Source organism: Filicampus tigris, chromosome 11, assembly GCF_054856515.1.
Source record: "Filicampus tigris isolate MCC_2025a chromosome 11, RoL_Ftig_1.0, whole genome shotgun sequence".
Taxonomy (NCBI): Eukaryota; Metazoa; Chordata; class Actinopteri; order Syngnathiformes; family Syngnathidae; genus Filicampus; species Filicampus tigris.
This window is the reverse complement of record NC_141227.1, coordinates 15,949,859-15,968,023: the sequence shown is the minus strand read 5'-3', so window position 1 is coordinate 15,968,023 and position 18,165 is coordinate 15,949,859. Positions and strand designations below refer to the sequence as shown.

The 18,165-nt window shown below is 39.7% G+C and overlaps 1 protein-coding gene across 1 annotated transcript in view; it reads right to left on the bottom strand.

Moving 5' to 3' along the window:
• Positions 1-264: 264 nt before the first annotated feature.
• Positions 265-18,165, bottom strand: part of zcchc24 (zinc finger, CCHC domain containing 24) — a 44,657-nt gene continuing 26,756 nt past the window's right edge. The window contains exons 3-4 of the mRNA XM_086044349.1: positions 9,172-9,336; positions 265-4,773 (exon numbers count right to left, since the gene is read on the bottom strand). Coding sequence (XP_085900475.1) covers positions 4,660-4,773; positions 9,172-9,336 — 279 coding nt within the window. The 3' untranslated portion in view covers positions 265-4,659. The remainder of the gene's footprint in view (positions 4,774-9,171; positions 9,337-18,165) is intronic.

Genomic DNA, 18,165 nt, shown 5'->3' with positions numbered 1-18,165 from the left:
CGGTGAATTTGATACTTGCTTAGTTGTTGATTAATCGTTGCACCTCTACTGACTAGGTATTAATTATTACAACATGCAAATGTGGTTTCGAATACAAATCAGGCATTACAAAGGCATGGAAACTATTCTATGTAATATTTATGACCTATATATAACTTACTTTTATAGTGCATGACCAAAATAGTTTTCCCTAATACAGATGAAGCCCACCATGTGCTGCTATTTGTGTTGATCCAAACAAACAAAACCACACACAAGGCCAAACAGAAGGCAGACTTTCAGCCAGACTTTTATTCATCAAAGTAGACATCACTAGAGCACTAAAAAAATATTTCGTAGCTAGCAAATAAGGCACATTTTGGAATGCCGTTTCATGGACATGAAAAACAGACCCACGGTCGGTCGACTCTGAACCATGAATGTCCTTCTTTTTTCTCAGAAAACCTCGCAAGAGTCCTTTTTTGTTTGTTTATTTTTTAAAAACGTGTTGCAATGTTGTGTAACAAGTGATACACACATTTAGTTGTTAACACACTACATACATTCCGTAAATAGTATTCAAAAAGCTGTAAATGTAATACTGCAACTAAAAAGATTTAAATAGGAACATATGTAACATTGCACAAACGTAATACTTCATTGGACACACATGCACATGCAAACTCTCATCTGGTTCTTTGTCGTGAGCTAACAGCTAGCGATAACACCGCAACATCCCATAATAGATCAGCTCGAGACAAGCTGCGTCTCACAGTTTTAACGTGCTCTTACAGTGGCGACGAAACATTCTGCATGTTAACAATATCATACGTTGTAGCCGCAGAACGATTACACTTTTGTATACCAGCTCATAATTAGTAACGCTAATGCAGGTTATTTAACTAAAAAAAAAAAAAAAACACAATTGTCTTATAACTGAGAAAGATTAATTATGTACCAGCTTTTTCTTCTTTTTGTTTTAATAATAATCTAAGTAGACATCAATATTTTCTCCGTAGTGTAAATTTGTTTGCATATTCTATACAAAAAGTAATGTAAAAAAACAAAAAAAAATCCATAAATACTTCTGCAGATTATTGTAAAACATCCAAGAAGAAACAAAACTCCCAGCTAGGTTTACTTCTCAGCAAAGGCCCTTCTTCATACGCGCACACACACACGTACACTCACCCTCCCCCCCCCACACACAAAAGGCTTTAATATTGCATACACTTCCAAAATGACGGCCATCAAATATATACAGAAACATTCGTTCATAAAATATTTGTCATAACTCGAGTTAGGTTACTATAAAATTTTCTACGTTTTGCAAAATACACACATACTCTATATACGCTCATTTTTGTATAGGCTATATATATACTGAAAAGCTAATAGAAAAGTCAAGTATAAATGTGAATTCAAGACAAGAGAAGAGATTTTTTTCGTTTTTTTACTTCTTCCGTTTGCTCCTGATGTGCCGTTTACATCGTCACCAGGCTGACTTGTCAACTGTGTCAAACGCTACACTACGGTTACGTCAAAAAGGCATCACTGGCGCACCACGGTGTGTTCGAAAGGCCTTCAGGTGTCTTCACAGTGCAGGGGTGTTGAATCATTTTCCTCGATATATATATACAAACTAAAAATATGCTGCAAACAAATGGTTATTGTCATATATAATCAGCATTTGTTTGTGTGGGCGGTTTTAATGCATGGCAGCCCAGATCTAAGGCTCTCACAGGCCTGTTTAAAAAAAAAAAAAAGTATTGTTCCCAATGGTGAAAATGAGAATAAACATATTTCAAACAGCTTTCATCTGAGCTGCTGAAACATTGCATTATGGGAAACGTGGGACCTGACATCATTGCTACACTGGCTATCTTGCTAACACTTGTCTGAACAAACTGAAATTTTCTTCCTGAAAGCGACTTACTTTTACTGGGCAGGCACATAATTTGGCAAAAACAAGATGTCCGGCGGTACAGTACACATTGTGGGTGTCAACTGTACAATGGAGCATTTCTACTTCAAGTCTCAGTGAGGATTCAAGCAATGCTTTGTGTTCTTAAGATTAAAAGACTATGTCCATTTAAGGACATAGTGTACTCTTCATGTTTATCAATTGTATTCATTATTACAAGTTCACAATTCTGTTTTAAAGACCCTGTAAAGTGAATTCAATTATGTGTTTCTAAAGACTGAGCGGTACTGTACAGGATGTAGTACTCAGTTGTGGAAGTTTAGCGTTAAAACTGTTTTTCAACATTTCAGTTTTCCTGTTTTTGTGGGGGAAGGTGTGGCTAAAACGGGGCCCAGTGATACAATTTCAAGTCCGACATGAGTGCAGTTAGCTTGCATTTAGCTAGCTAGTTATGCCTACGCCTTGAAAATACATCTTCACTGGATGCCACATTTTATAGAACAGTTTGGTGTTGTTTTAAAATTCCCAAGTATTAGTTAGTTTGTTATTCAGGCGCTACCAACATATTTTGGAATGCAAAGCATTGTGGGTATGTAACTTGCAGGAAGTACATGCTCAAATATCTGTAATGTGATGGAGAGTCACAGGCTGAATGACGTGTGTTGCCGTGTCTAATAAAACTTTCCCTGAAGTGTATCTGTTATGTGGACCTACATAGCTACACAACATTGAGAGAGGAGATCCGCGGTGGGCTTCCGAATCCTGTTAGCTCGCGAGCTAGCTGTTGGCTAGCACCTCTCGTCTGGTGGGGACAGCCACGCAACAACTCGGTGGAATATAGTCCAGCTACTAAGCGTTTAGGAGGATATATTTTCATGGCTCAAATGTGGATAGTAAGAATGATGTGAGATGTAGTTGTATTTGATTGAGCAAGGTGTGGTTTCAGCGCATACAAAGGGCACGCCCGCCACATTAGAGAGCAGAGGCAGCGGATTGATTTTTTTTTTCTTTCATGATTTTGAAGCCTTATTTTAAATACTTGGCGATTTGTTTTAATCATTCAAATTCGGCACGCTTCTTCACACTATTCTTACATCTACTCCTTGACTTCCTCTAATTGTTTCTTGAACTCATCCAAGGCACGATACACGATATTACAGTATAAAAATAGTATGACTGCCATTTGTAGAGTTAAAAAAAAGTAAATGAAAAACTATTTTCTATGACGATGATCCTAAGGCAGTTGGAAACAGTATATCTTCTGTAGTTGACACTATAGTACTGTACAAGGTAAAAGTATTCAAAGTATTCTCCCCACCCAAAACCAACGCTGTCACGTTCCATAAATCCTTAAAATACACGGAAGTATCTGGGCCACACTGAAAACAACATAATACTTTCTACTTTACCTAAGTAAGTAAAGTCTGAGCTACAAGAATAAACTTGACATTGTAAAATCAACATTACAGTACTGCTAAAAAATATTTTTTGTCATATGAAGGGAAAAACATGTTTTACAAGACCCTTTTCTCAGAATACTACAACTTTTGTCCCATTACAAGGTTGTTGTTGTTTTTTCAGCAATATTATTACTTTTGTTTTGTAACATTTCTCATATTTTATTTGATTCATTATTTATTTATTTTTTTTCATTTAGTTGAGTAAATTACATTTTTGTCATGATCTGTGTTTTTGTAGACTTTTGCATTGTTTTGATATTTCATTATTTTTGGCAGACTACAATGTCTGTTTTTGTTTTTAATGTTCCGACTCGGTATGTATTTTTTCTCGCAATAATGTCACCACCACAGTCTCGTAACATTACATTTCTTTTTGTAACTTTACTTTTTCTCATAATTGTAAGATTTTGTTCTTTTCAGGGTGGCCCTAGGATTCCGTTGCGTCACAATGGCTCTATCACCCCTCCCTGTATTGTTTTTTTTTGTTTTTGTTCTTGACCAGCCTTTAAATGGCTGCTTTTCCGTCAACCTTCATCAACCCTCTCTGCACTTTTTATAACACAATAAGCTGTTACACCAAAACGTTCAGTATTATCCATTTCGTTTCACTGCCTCCAGCAAGCATGAAACCGGCACTAAAACTTTCTTCAAACGACGACAAATATATTCCGTCTACGCATGACGAGGAATTCTTGTTTTAAAAACGTTTTAACCAAAAACTGCATCGGTGGTCACTTGACATAACTGAGCGATACTAAGCCTACAGTAGTTTCTAAAGACACGTGGAAGCAGTTACACAACAATGCGTAATACAAACAAAAAATATATATATATGTTGTTTTTTTTCCTGTCCCAGTTCAAAGTCAAATTGCACACTAGACAATAAGAAAATAAATAGGCCACATGTAAGCTTGGGATGTATGGCACATTATCCCTCAGTTAATTCACAGTTAATAAAGATGTGCTGTTGACCATAAATGTGGCAATGTCGCGTTTGCGTATATATATATACACAATGCACGGACACACTTCACTTGACAGGGAAATGTAAGGCAGATTTCTGTAAACACAAAGGTGACAAACCCCAAAATGAGGTAATCTATGACTGTAACATGAGCCTAATGAGAAAATGCTTGAGTGGGCTTTCTTGCACAAGAAGCTGATGTACACAAATGTATTCCTCTGGTTTTTCCTGAATGTCATCTCTTAACACCGTTACTAGATTTGAGGATCGATGGAGCGGAGGATGACGGGTGAAGCGTTCTTGGCTCTCGGACCACAGCGAAAAGGAGACGTTTATTGCACACGGCGGCAGTAGTAACCCAGGACTTTACATTTCTCACACAGGTGTTGCGGGTGCTCTTTGCTCTGGTCGGACACGTCCAGGCCGTCCGGCTTCTCCAAAGGACGCTGCGGGCGCAAAACACACACAAGAGCACGGGTGAGTCATGTTCCACACATCATAAATCCTGGCAGGTTTAATGGGCCTATTAGGTTTGGATTCCCGGGACTCTCAACATAAAACAGAGATATGCATCAAATGAACATGGTACTGTCCAAAATAAAAATAGTTCAAGCATTCATTTGATTCGGTGCACCTACTTTAACAGTACATAGCAATTATTTTTCCACTGAGTGGCCCAACGAAAGGAAATTTGTACTGATATCTGTGCACTGCTAACATAAAAGCAGGAAAAGCTGACGAATGAGAAACCGTTATGCAATTTAAAAAATGAATTTAGGTTTTAGTTGTTAGTCTACAAAATAACAAAATAATGACATTTGGAAGCTTGACAAAGCTAGCATTTAACATCGAGTCTCAATATATATATATATATATATATATATATATATATATATATATATTAGTCTTGTAACAAAATATCACAACTTTTCCTTTTCTTGTCGTATTTCAACATTGGTTTGGAAACATTAATACGTTTTCCCTGATAATATTACCACTTTACAATATTAATGTTGCAATTTTTTCATGCATTAGTATGATTTTTCAATGCGTTATCGCCTGACTGGAACTTTTTAAAACCCAATCTCTTTCTGTCTTTTTTAAAAAAAATGTTTTTAAATTAGTCGTTTTTGTGTGAATGTATCCTAACTTAAGCCCCATGCATGCGGCTGACCTTTCCAAGTGAAGGGTCCATGAGCAAGAAAGTCAAAGGAGTCGGAGCCTTCTCATTTTAAAAGGCACTTGACTTTTTGTGTTTGGGTTTTTTTTTTGTTTAGTTTAGTTTTGTTCTTCGATTCAACAGCATGCCACCTGGATTTGTTCAATAAGATGAATGGCAAAGTGCGATTTATGAGATTTTTTTTTTTTTTTTTTTACACAAAGTTGGTATGCTTTCAGATTATGTTTCAGACATTGTTGTGGTCCGTAAATCTTGGTTGTCTTGGCCATAATTTCACATCCTATTAATGGAGTAACATCGAACAAACAGCCTTACAATTTAGTGTCGTTTCTGAGTGTTCCTGCTAGAGACATCTGTCTTTTAAGACGTTTAAGCAGCGCCTCTTTTTCAGCTGCTTTTATGTGGATGATTGGTGGACTATTATTTGCAACGTGAGGCATTGGAGTGGGGGAGGTTGCATGGCCCCACAGTCTGTGGAAGTTATGCGCTTGATCCGAAATGCCAAATATACTACCGACTGACTGACTGACTGGCCTTGCTATTTCCTCATCGCATGCATATGGATGCGATTGGTAAGGGCATATTTAGTCCATTTATGGGGAGTGTCGGATGGCTTGAGGGAAAATAATCATTGTGTGATATAGCTAACGCTTGGAATGCGCTTCCTCTCACATGAAACAAATGAAAGCGAATCAAAGTGGTTCACTTCATGGAAACAAGATGGATCGGTCCGACAAAAATTAAAGCCAAGGATAAAGATAGTTTGCTGCGTCGTCCGAAATAGAAGCTGTCTTTTTTCTAGACATTGTTACGATGTCATACACTGCCTGCACAGCAGACGTGGTATCTGTAAAGCTGCTGGACATAAAAGAGAAGACGGGTATGTACACTGGATTGGGTAGAACAAGTTTGTGATGAGTCAAACACTAAATTATCCACAGAGGTGAATGTGAGTGGGAATGGTTGGTTGTTTATATGTGCCCTGCGACTGGCTAGCGACCAGTCCGGTTAAGAAATATGATAAAATCTCATTTGGTATGTGACCTTTCCATTCTTTGGTAGTGTTATTATGACTTATACTGACATTTAAAGTGTATGGACCACCATTTTTAGAAATGTTAATATGTTGTATTAAACAATATAATATCCACGTCTCAATGAACGGTTTCTCGAAGTGATACACATTAACCGAGTATGTCATGGATTTAGCATTAAGCTCACGAAGCAAGGCAGAGAGTGGTATTGACGAGCGGGGCCTCAGGTAGTTGGCCTAATTTAATTCAGTATGTGGAATTGGAAAAAAATGTGTACAAGTCTAAATCTTCAAAGATGAAGTGTTTGGGATGAATATCTCTTGCTTCTGAGGAGCAAGTGCTGCTCCGCACTCTTAGCCCTGTGAGGAACATTTGTGTTTGTTTTTGGAAAATGGAGCATCTTGATTAATACAATTTCATGCTGGTTTCATTTACTAACAGGGAAATTCCAGCAGCTCCTCAGTTCAAATTACGCAAGAGCTGCTCATGGATATATGCGTCCTAAATAAGAAAATATTTATTTTAGGATTTGACGGAATCCAGGAAATGCAATGAGTTTACTGGGAGATGGTTTAGTGTCAAAAAGAATAAATTAATTGTTGATACTGTGATTTTTATTACATTTTAAATGGGACCATATGTGATATCCTCGAGTCAACACGCAGCCATGCAGAGTCTTAGGTCACACCCTCAAAAATCATGTTTGCCTGGCAGAGCCCTCGCAAGAAACATGAACCGATCTCAACTTATCTACTGAAGCCATCTTGGGTCAAAATTATAATAATTTTTGCCTTGGCAGGGAGAAATAATAGTGTCCCTAAAAGTGAAATAATAAGTCAACCTTTTGGTTGCTTACTAAGTCTCGCCTGAATTGCCCGAAGTTTCGCTTGATGTGGTGATAGTCTTGCGAGATTTGAGGATATCTTGGAACAGTTTGAACTCCCAAAATAGTTTGAATTTTGGGACATATTCATCAAAATTTTAGTCCAAACTCCAAATTGTGCGAGATTTGGGGACATTACTTGTCCCGTCATTTCCCTGGGGTACTATAACATTTCTCTTTTATTTCGGATCTGGTCCTGTGGGCCATTTTAGGACAAGAAATCCTATTTGGTAACAAGTTAAAAAGGACCCAACACCAACACTGTCACGAAATCCTGTAAATTTTAAGTGAATTTCCAACAGTATCTTAATGTTTTTTTACAATAATTGTAAAATACTGTTAAATATTCACCCATAGCATGTAAATTAACATTTAAATCAGTCAGCTAACAAGAACAGTAGATAACTGTAATTTAGCAGTACAAACCTATGGATTAAAGTATCTTATTATATGAAATTTACTATATCAAATTCAAATAATAATAAATTATAATACATTTATATATTGTATTCAATTTTTTTTTTTTAATAAAGTTAAATATTCATCCCTACATGTAAATTAACAGTCAATGCTTGGTTAAGAATAACAAACTGTAATTTAACAGTGTAAAACAATATTTTCTGTCAAGCGGTGAAGAGGGGGCACCACATTTCTATCTCCACCGCTTGACAGAAAATATATTCTGCTTCTTTATTAATCAGTGATTAATGAATTGGTTGACAGATACAGCCAACATGTTTCAGTGGCGTAGTTCACCACAAGGCCCCTTTATTAGTGATGGGAAAATGAAGCTTCAAATTTGCTTCATGAACCAGTTGTTGTATTTTTTTGTTTGACTCCCCTAGATGGCACTTTCTGTTTCACATTGGGCTGAAAGCACACTGACTTGCCATTTCTTAAAGCCCTTTATTCAAACCAACAGTGGCATCTAATCATATGAACCGCCTTGCATTAAAATTAATCACGGGGATTGCGGGCGAGCTGTTTTGGCCAATACAAGACTAGACACAAAGCTGGGAACACCAGATATTTATCCAACTTTACAGTATTGCTCAATTTCCCCATCAATTCCTTCAAATGGGCCATCGGAGGTACATTTTAACCTGCTACTTTTTTTCAGTTGGCACAGCCAAGCAAATAGTGGTGCATACATGTTGCTAGATGCGTTTATTATAGGCTTAAGGTAGAAGCCCAGGAAGGTACGCAATTGAAGTAAAATACATCCAACTAGAGAGCGGCCGTGGGTCAGGAGGTTCGCGTCGCAGCTGGAATCCCGCTCTGTCTGAGTCATGTGTCATTTCCCCACTGCGGAGTTTGAATGTGCTACATGAGTTGCTACATGAATATCCATTGTGAGTACTTTGAGTGCTTGACAGAAAAGCGCCATATAAGTCTGATGCATTGTTAATTCATATCTAAACTGGTGTGTACTGTAAAAATACCATAACACAATTATCCTACTATCATGTACTGTAATCCAAAATACAGTAGTATAATGTTAAAATAAATACCGGTAACAGTAGATGCGGTGTAAAATAACCACAACACCCACTGTTATACTGCGCTAATCTACTGCAATTCAAAATTCAGTACTATATTGTTCAAATAAATGACAGTAGGCGCTTTGTAAAATAACAGTAAATAACCGGCATCCCTGCTGCCAGTAATTTACTGTGATTTTACAAAGAAATTCTTTCCAGCGTAACGATAAGGCGGTGCCCTGAATTGAGGGTTAAGGCTGGCATACCTGCTTGTGTGGGTAGACGTTGATGTGGCACTTGATACATTCTTGTCCCATGTTGGCCCACGAGTTACCGCTCATCCACTTCCTCTTACACTTTGGACACTTGTACTCGCCAAAGCATCTCTTCTTGCCCTGGTAGGGGGTCAGGCCTTCTCCTTTGGGTCGGGCCTGCACACAACAAAGCCATCTAAATTGAATACGCTCCAAGTGTTTCTTCCTGCCATGTCGTGCTGTTTCATTTAGCCGCAGAGTAATGATGAGAATATTTGACAAACGGGCGTGTCTACCCTTTCATTGCTAATATAACAATCCTCACCAATCGCGTACGCACGCAGTTGGCTCAGTGTGCGCTTGTGTAAATGACGCATACTTCCATTGCAGCTGCATGATGAAATCATTCCTATGATTCTCGTGAGGGTGACGATCGGGAACAGTCGCCCGGGAGAAATCGAGCTGGGAGGGGCGCGCTTCCCTGATTCCCTGTTGGCAACTTGATTTAGGCCACTACGAGGGAGGGAATCCACTCACTTTGACAAATAAAATGTATGTCATCAAGAAGAGAAATCTCTGCCAGCGGTTGCTAAGTTGGACCTCACTCACTGAAGAACAGAACAATTGTTACGGAACAACCTATTCATGAAGTAATCCTTCCACTGTACCTCAAATATCCCAAATGATGAAAAATAATGGCATACACTAGTGAAAAAAAGTAGGATAACATGCCGCAGACACTAACTACCTGCAATTTTATCCAGATTTGAGCCAAAATTAAGTGATCAACAAAGTAAGAAATGAAGAAAAAAAAACAACAAATCTAATAAACCAAATATTTACTTTGCCCTTTCACACTCGATGGTGGTAATCAATGCATTAAGTTCCCCGCAAGACTTCACATTGGTTTCATTAGTGGCTATGACATTGGACACATATTTGAGAGGGCGCATAGAAGGTATAGGGTCATGAGTGTGGGGGGTGCGCCGCGCATTCCCGGGCTTTCCTTAGTTCGTCCCAGCTCGTGTGTGAGTAATAGCAAGTCTAATCAGCGGCATCTGGCGCTGTCTTAACAGACGTCAACGCTTTGCATCAGCACCGGCAAAGGCGGCCATAAGCACCAACGGCTGTGCTTTGACGTGGCCCCCAAAATCGAATGACCTCACCCACCGCGTTGCCCCACCCAAGCCCACTCACTTGTCAGCCTCGCATCTCCGGCCCTGACAGCACGCAGGCTGGAAAATGTGACTTTGCATTAAGACAAGCGTGATAACATTTTGTTTGGGTGCACTCCGCCCATTTAGACATTAACTGCCATTGTAAGTCCTCATTATTACTAAAATACAGTATACGGTGGATATAAAAAGTCTACACATCCCCTGGTAAAATGGGAGGCTGGGAGTAGGCCCGCAGCAACATTCAAGAACCTCCTGTTTTATTTTAACTGTGTCTCACTATAGGGCAGGCAAGACTCCTTCATTTTGCAAAAACTTACATTAAGCAATACAAATAACAATATTCGGTAGCAACAGAAATATATTAGCAGGTACCGATAATTTCATTATTTTCACACAATAAAATTTTGATTTTATGCACATTTGAAAGACGAATGGTTGCACTTATATCCCTGCCCTAAAATGTTTATTAATCCATATATAAATCAGCGCTACACTCAAATTACAAATGTGGTCCCTTCCCAGGACTCAAACATACCAATTCCTTATGAATTGCTATAAAATTAACATGATAAAGTACACATCAGACAAACTTCAATCAAACAGCCAATGAAATGAGTCTCTCCTTGCTTCCATTTTTGTAGTAATAGACAACAAAAAACAGTAGTCACCCACATAACAACTGAGCCAGGACCAATTTTGATTTGAGACCATGTCCAAGATGCAAAAAAAAAACTTTATCTGGATCTACATTGGAAGTGCTCCTGAGGCCAATGCCACTACCTTTCACCCAGTAAGTATTGTGTATCGTAGAGCCAACATTTTTAACTAAGAATCATCCTTGTTTGCTGAAAAAAAAAAATCTTTAGTTTTGGTAAACAAAATTGGCCAATTATATATGAAAACCAAAACAATCAGGAGCACCTGGCTTACTAGCTACAACAGTCAAACTTTGACCACAGTTAGAGAAAGGCAAACAGCCACTCATTATTTTCAGCACAACTTGCTCACATCAAATCTCCCCTGCATGCTAAAGCAACAGCAGGGCAGAAAAAGCTCTCCTCAGGATCATTCCTCTCTGGCTCCACGCTGCTTCCAAGCTCCAATCTTGACTTTTGGCCTCACTGCGCACTCCGTCTGCAGCTGTATGTTTTCACAGGGGGTAAAGCTCCCTTTGGAAGATACTCATAACGTGCACACAGCAAACAAATCCTCTGCAAGTTGATGACTAATTGTTTTTGACTCAGACAGATTCACTTGGTACAGAGAAAAGCGGTCCAAAACATGACTAACTGCAATGAACACAATATAAATTCATATTAGTGTCACACACCAAAATTGCTTCACCCGAACGTGCTAACAAGACCATAAATTTGACCAAAAGAACATTTCACAAAGTTATTCATAGCCACTTATGTCTTATTTTCCATGCATGGATTCTAAATAGTAAAACATTCGTCCAAATTGTTCATTATCATTTAACCAGAAAAGGTTGGAGCTTTGTTTTACGATTAAAAACACACCAATGCACTAGTAACTAAAATCATCGTGAATAACATAAAAGTATTTACCAATTTTCTTCTTCCAGAATACCAAAAAAAGCCGCGTTCTACAACTAATGGCCATGTACCTGAATGTAATGGTGCACACAGTGGTAACTTTGTATTGCAGTCTAATTTGCCCACAATGTAAACCAATGTAGTTTCTCTACCTAGTGCCGACCTTGGTAAATGCAATGTAAAGGTCGATAGCTGTGTTCGCAAAAATAGAAACGTATGGTCCTACACTGCCGCAATGTATCCAATTCATTTTGTACCATTAAAGTGGTTAACAAAAACAATCAGGTTCCAATAATAAGGCTAGGTACAATGCAACTGTTTTTACGATATTTGTCCTATGTTGAGCTCTGAAGTACTTCTACAAACACAAAATTATAAGAGCATCCAACGGAATCGGATTAAAATTCTTAGATTGATCGATTATAGTGAAAATGAATAATAAATTGTGATTTTAAGTATAACAATCCTGCCCGGGGGGGTTCCCGTGGCTATACAGTAGCTCAACTTCCCTCAGCTGACATATTTCGACAGAAAACTAGTTGAAATTCAATCAACATGCAGTGCACTCCATTTTGTTTCAATCGGCTTTTAATTCTCCAAATTTCATGACCAAATAATGAATTATTATGCCCGTCTCTATTACAAAGTAATCTTCATCACTTTGTGGTGCCGCTGAGCTACTCTCAAGTTGTTGTCAGATCACTGTAACACGCTGCATATCATGGAGGTCTCTGAAGACCAAGCTGATGTTTTGAACAGGCTATTACATATTTTACTGACCACCCAAACATGATGTCCCGAAAACATCTGGACTCTTATGCCTCAACACGCCTGTGCTTTGGCAGAAGAAGGGACTCATTTGGGCTTTTGCCATCTACGTTCACACTCCATTTTCATTTCACTCCTCCGCTGCGAATACAACAAAATGTTTTAGTTCGGCTCGATTTCCAGGAAAATAAGCGCACCACGTCGGCTCTGAAGTAACGTTTACAAAACAGTCATAATATGCGCACAAGCCGCGGCCACTTTAATGGAATTGCGTCATCGCACTGTGCAAAACTGGAGATGAGCCCGCACTGGAGGCTGTGTTTGGTTTTCTCGCTGCAACTAAAGCCAGTCAAGCCCATCCGAGAGCTAAGTGTGTTCGAGGTGGGGCCAGCGCTTTACAACAATCCATCGGTTGAACGGTTTTGCTTCGAGGAGATGGTTTTATGTTTGTCGTGTCACGCGGACAGTGGCGGCTCACCTAAAGTCAATGTTTGTTTTTGCTGTCGGAGGCTAGAGGTGAAGGTCAGTGTTTGTGCGTGTGCTGAGAACAGTATCCAAAGAGAGGACTTGGTAGCTCCACCGTCACAAGTCAACCACATCCTCCTTTGCTGCGAGGGACGCTTACACACACACACACACACACACACACACACACACACACACACGCACCGGGATTTAGTCGACTGTTCAATGAGGCACGTACCACAAACACATTCACTGATGCAATCTCAATGCAAAACATGGCCACACGCAAGCACAAGCAAACATACTGTCGCAGTCCCTCTCGCCTCCTGTTACCCTTTAACACACACACACACAAACACACGCACACACGCATACCAACAACAACACACGCTGCACAAGTTCCACATCCACAGCTTCCCGTACTCACTTGAGACAACTGCGGTACTCCCACTCAGCCCTCTATGAGAATGCATGATTACAAAGCTTTTATCACAGGATTCATGAGCGTATAACTGCAATAAATAGAACAAATACTGACTGCAAAACCAACCTTAAAAAAAAATCTGAAATGGAACAGGAGGGAGCAAATGAATCCCCCTGGTTTGTGTCCCAAGGCAGGGACAATTCAAGGCTTTGAAACAAAATTCTGGGGATTAGGGGTTAGGGGTGCTTCCCGATTTAGCTTTACACTTCTCTCCAGTACAGTAATTCTTAAACGGACTGACATCCCTGAATGCGGGCAGCATTTCTTCTTGTATTTACTCTTCTCACACGAGGAGTTGCACAGATGGGACAAGGCGACCTCGGCAAAATATTTGCAGCCTCGAAGCACATATCTTAAGGTCGAAAGTGTCCAACGTGTGGATGAATCACTGCTTTTCATACGTATAAGTGTGCACATTGTCTTAGGCAATGTTGAGCGCCATTGACTCCATGATTGCCTTCCACCGGACTCCTTTCTGGTCACACGGAACACAATGTGAAAATATTTCCGCTCATGTTGTCGGTTTCTTAGTAGGAATTGAACTCACTAGTCGCTTTTTGGAAACAAAATGCCGCTTGAGTGGTCGGCAAAAACGTTACATATAGTAACCATGATATTATTTAGACGACAGTGACAGCACTTTTGTATACTTGCGCCTCTCTGTTCGCAGCCATGTTGTTAGTAAAAGCAATGAATTTGGTTCAGTTTCTTTCTCTTAACTCATCGACTGTCATTGACGAATTTACATGTCTTTTCACAGTTCAGCCATTCAATCCCAAGAATTTATTTATATTGTTTTCAATTTTTTTCCAACGTTAGGGTAAAAGAGTGTCTGAAAATGTCTGGCAGTGAATGAGTTAAACAGGTTATGAGAATTTAGCTTTGATGAAATGAAACTTTCAAAAAAAATGATAATCATTTCCACAGCATTTAGTGGTGTACATGGTAATGATGTAGAGGGGTTCGTTGGACAATGTATTTGTTGTAAGGGGTTCCTGCACCCAGAAAGTTTGGGAACCCCTTTCCGAGTATACCTCGTTCAAGTTTGCTGGAGATATGACCTCGTGAAATGTCAAAATTAGCCATAATGGCCTCTTTATCGAAAATGTTCGACTTTCTGTTAGTCACCGCAGGGGTTCCCTCAATTTTGATTTTTGATTTGCGATTTTTGATTTGCGTGTCCCGTCATGATAGTCCCGACTGAATATTATAACCTTTGGTTTATCTGATGACTCACTATTCATTTTCCAAGAGCTCATGTTTGGGAAATGTGTATGCCCCCCTATAATACACGCACCTTAGAGATTTGATGAGTTTTCAGATATGTTGATGCTACAAAACAGCTGAGCCGATGTGGGCAGTGCAGTAATAAGACAAAAAATGGTTTCAAGAGTACCTTTGCATGGCCTGGTGCTTGGGCCCTAACAAGACCCATGGTCAGTTGAGCCAAGTGAAGGATGGAGATGGAGGAAATCTAAATCAGAAGCAGATGGCCTCCGTGGGGGTTGAACAGGAGAAGCCGTCGTAAAAATCGGTACTCTGCTTTCAATTAAGTCATACGTTTTTGAAAGCTGGGGGGGTAACTAACCACTGTAGTTGCGACCACAACTACAGTGTATCAGACTCATTATCATGTGGAGGAATGTTGGGACAAATCTCCTATTAAAAACAAACCAAAAAACAGAACCACATTAGGAATCTCAAGTATTTTTGATGATGCAGTTTAAGCACCGGAATTGACGGTTCACGGGATGATCCTGTCTAGACGACAGACACCCATTGGTGAGGTTGTAAAATGGCTTTCAGCTAATCTTATGTACTTGATTTCAAGTGACACAGTCCAGGGATCCAATATTGTTGACCTAAGGAGCCATTCGGAAATCTGCTCCAAAAAGATGTCTGGTGACCAACAAGTGAAGAACTGACCAGACGATCCCGCATTTTGTCTGGGATCTCACATTCCAAGCCAAGAGTAATGACCAAGTGGACGGACACCAGACTCGAAACTCCCTCCGCCCTCACCTTCAAATGTGAACTCTTAATCCTTTGTCTCCAGCACCAGGATAGTTTTGTCTCCGTTTAATATTAGATGTCCCGTCCAAGTCTAAACCAAGAGCAAACATTCCCACAGCCTAGATCACTACTCTCAAGGTTGGAATGTCTTGCTTTCTGTAAATATTACAGAAGACATCTTACCTACAGTTGTTTTAGGCTCGGGGTATTGGCAGCACTCCATGCATGGATGATAAACGCAGGAAGAAATTGCTGACTAAGCTTTAAAGCAACTGTAAAATCAGCTTGGTGTCAGGAAACAATGTTGAGGCTTTAGAGAACACGTTGCCGTCGTAGTAAGACACCGCTTGTGATATCTCGTTGGAAAAGCGCAGAACAAGTGTTCATCATTTTCTTTACTGCTTATAATTTTCCAGAGCTGGGCACTTGACCCTTTTTTGCCCGTCCGGCCGTGACCCTCCACCCTTGACCTGGGTACCCTTCCGGCCACGACCCCCCGGCCATATTCATAAACATTGTCGGCCCCGTTACGCCCCTCCCCCCCCGCCCCCCCCCAAAAAACAAAAAAAAAACAAACGTGCATAATTCCCCCGCGGGAGAGATGCTAACGGAAGAGGTTTATTTAAAGACAATTAGCAATTAGTAACAAAAATTTACTATTCAAACCTGCTGTGGACACGCTTCAAACGCGCCACTTACTCACGTACTTACCCAGCTAACTAACTTCAGGGAATCAGGGGAGCGCGCCCTTCCCAGCTCGATACTAACTTCCATTGCGAGCCCTGGGGTTGGTTTTGTCGTATTATATAATTGTTTGGGTCCAACAGATGACAAATCTGCAAGCATTCAGAGTAGGCTGAGATGAAATTTGGACGCCTCGCGAGCACGTCACACGCATGAGTGCCGATTAGTTGGCCGGACTAAAATCCACTTCGGGCCATGCTTCCTCCAGCCATTTTTCAAAATTTAAAAAATCATTAAGTGGCATTTCCAGGAAGGGACAGAAACAATTATTCTCTGGAAGCATCGTTCCTGCTACTTGCACGCATGCAAAATCGGGATTACAGGGATAGTGGCTATGATGTCCTCCTGTCACAATGTGGTCTATCTGCAATAATCTCTGTTATCTCTGTGCTATTCTTGTTTTGTTTTTTTATACACGCTCATAAATGTATCAGGCTAGCATCAAGATAATATGGCCTCAGGTCTTGTTGTTCATCCAGAATCTTATAGTTATAGATCTTTCCAAGAGCTTTTGGACACTTTTATGCTTCCAACTTTGTGGAAACAGTTTAGATTTGGATCCCTTATCTGTTCCAGCAAGTCAGTGCCCAAGTCCAAAAAGTAAGATCTTAAGAAATCTTTTACAGCTGAAAATACCATTCCCCACAGATGTCCCAACACTTTTGTCGATATAATATACACCTGAAGAACACAATATCAGAATTGTGGTAAATTTCGTCAAATGGCTATGGGGTAAATGAATCAGTTATGTGTTTTGATTCGAGCAGAATCTTCTGAACCCCTGTTATGATGCCATTTTTTGTACTGAACTGAAGAGTTCAACCCAACGTGAATAAACCCAAAAGTATGTCATTGTGTTGTTGTTCTTCATACATCATTTGTAATGATCAACAAATCCACTCATTAACCACACACACTGACAGAATTCTTACAAGACCACCACAACATTCAGAAAATCTGGCACTCTCTCCCAGAGTTATTTCCACTTTAGACTCTGATCCTTTTGCTCCCAGTCCATGGTGGAGTTAGGTGACATTTAATTCAGTCTTCATAATGAGCTGCTAAGGTCTCCTTTCACCCTATTTCAATAGTGCTGGAGACGTATGTTCCGCTGAGACCGAACACCAGATGTGCCAAAACTGTTCATCTTGAAAGACCTTCAGTGGGGGGTTGGAAAAGGGAAACAAATTGTGCATATCTGGTTCATTTACATGGATTTCCTAATGTAATCCTTTTGAAATGTAAACAAAGCAATAGCTAGTTGAGCCAGAGCTCTTAGAAAAATTACACAAACTTGAAGCTCTTTATGAGCTTTTGACATTCTTTGGCATGGCTCGATGTTCCCATCACAACAAAAAGAAGAGTTATACTGTCATCTTTGCGACCCAGACAGGTCAGTGAGTCACAACAAAAACATCCCATTGAGTGCAGCCTAAGATGCTGTAAAGAGTCGACGCCTGAGCTTGTTTGTCAAACCACAACACAGAAGTGTTGGGCAAGCTATACTTGCAAAAAGATTCGGAAAGCACAGTCATTTTCAGGTTGACCGCATCAAAACAATTGTAATGTGAATCATGAAAAATGCGCGACAACAAAGCATTCTGAAGGGAAAACAAACACTGTGTTGTATATCTACAGTGCAGTATGACAACACTTAAATCAACTACAAATTAAAACAACCAATGAAAAGTTTTATTTCATTGTGCGTTTTAGTAGTGATTGGCTACTTGCTGCTTAGTTCATTTTGTTTTGACAAGGAGCAAAGTTGAGAGAGTCTGAAGGAAATCAGAGAGGAAAA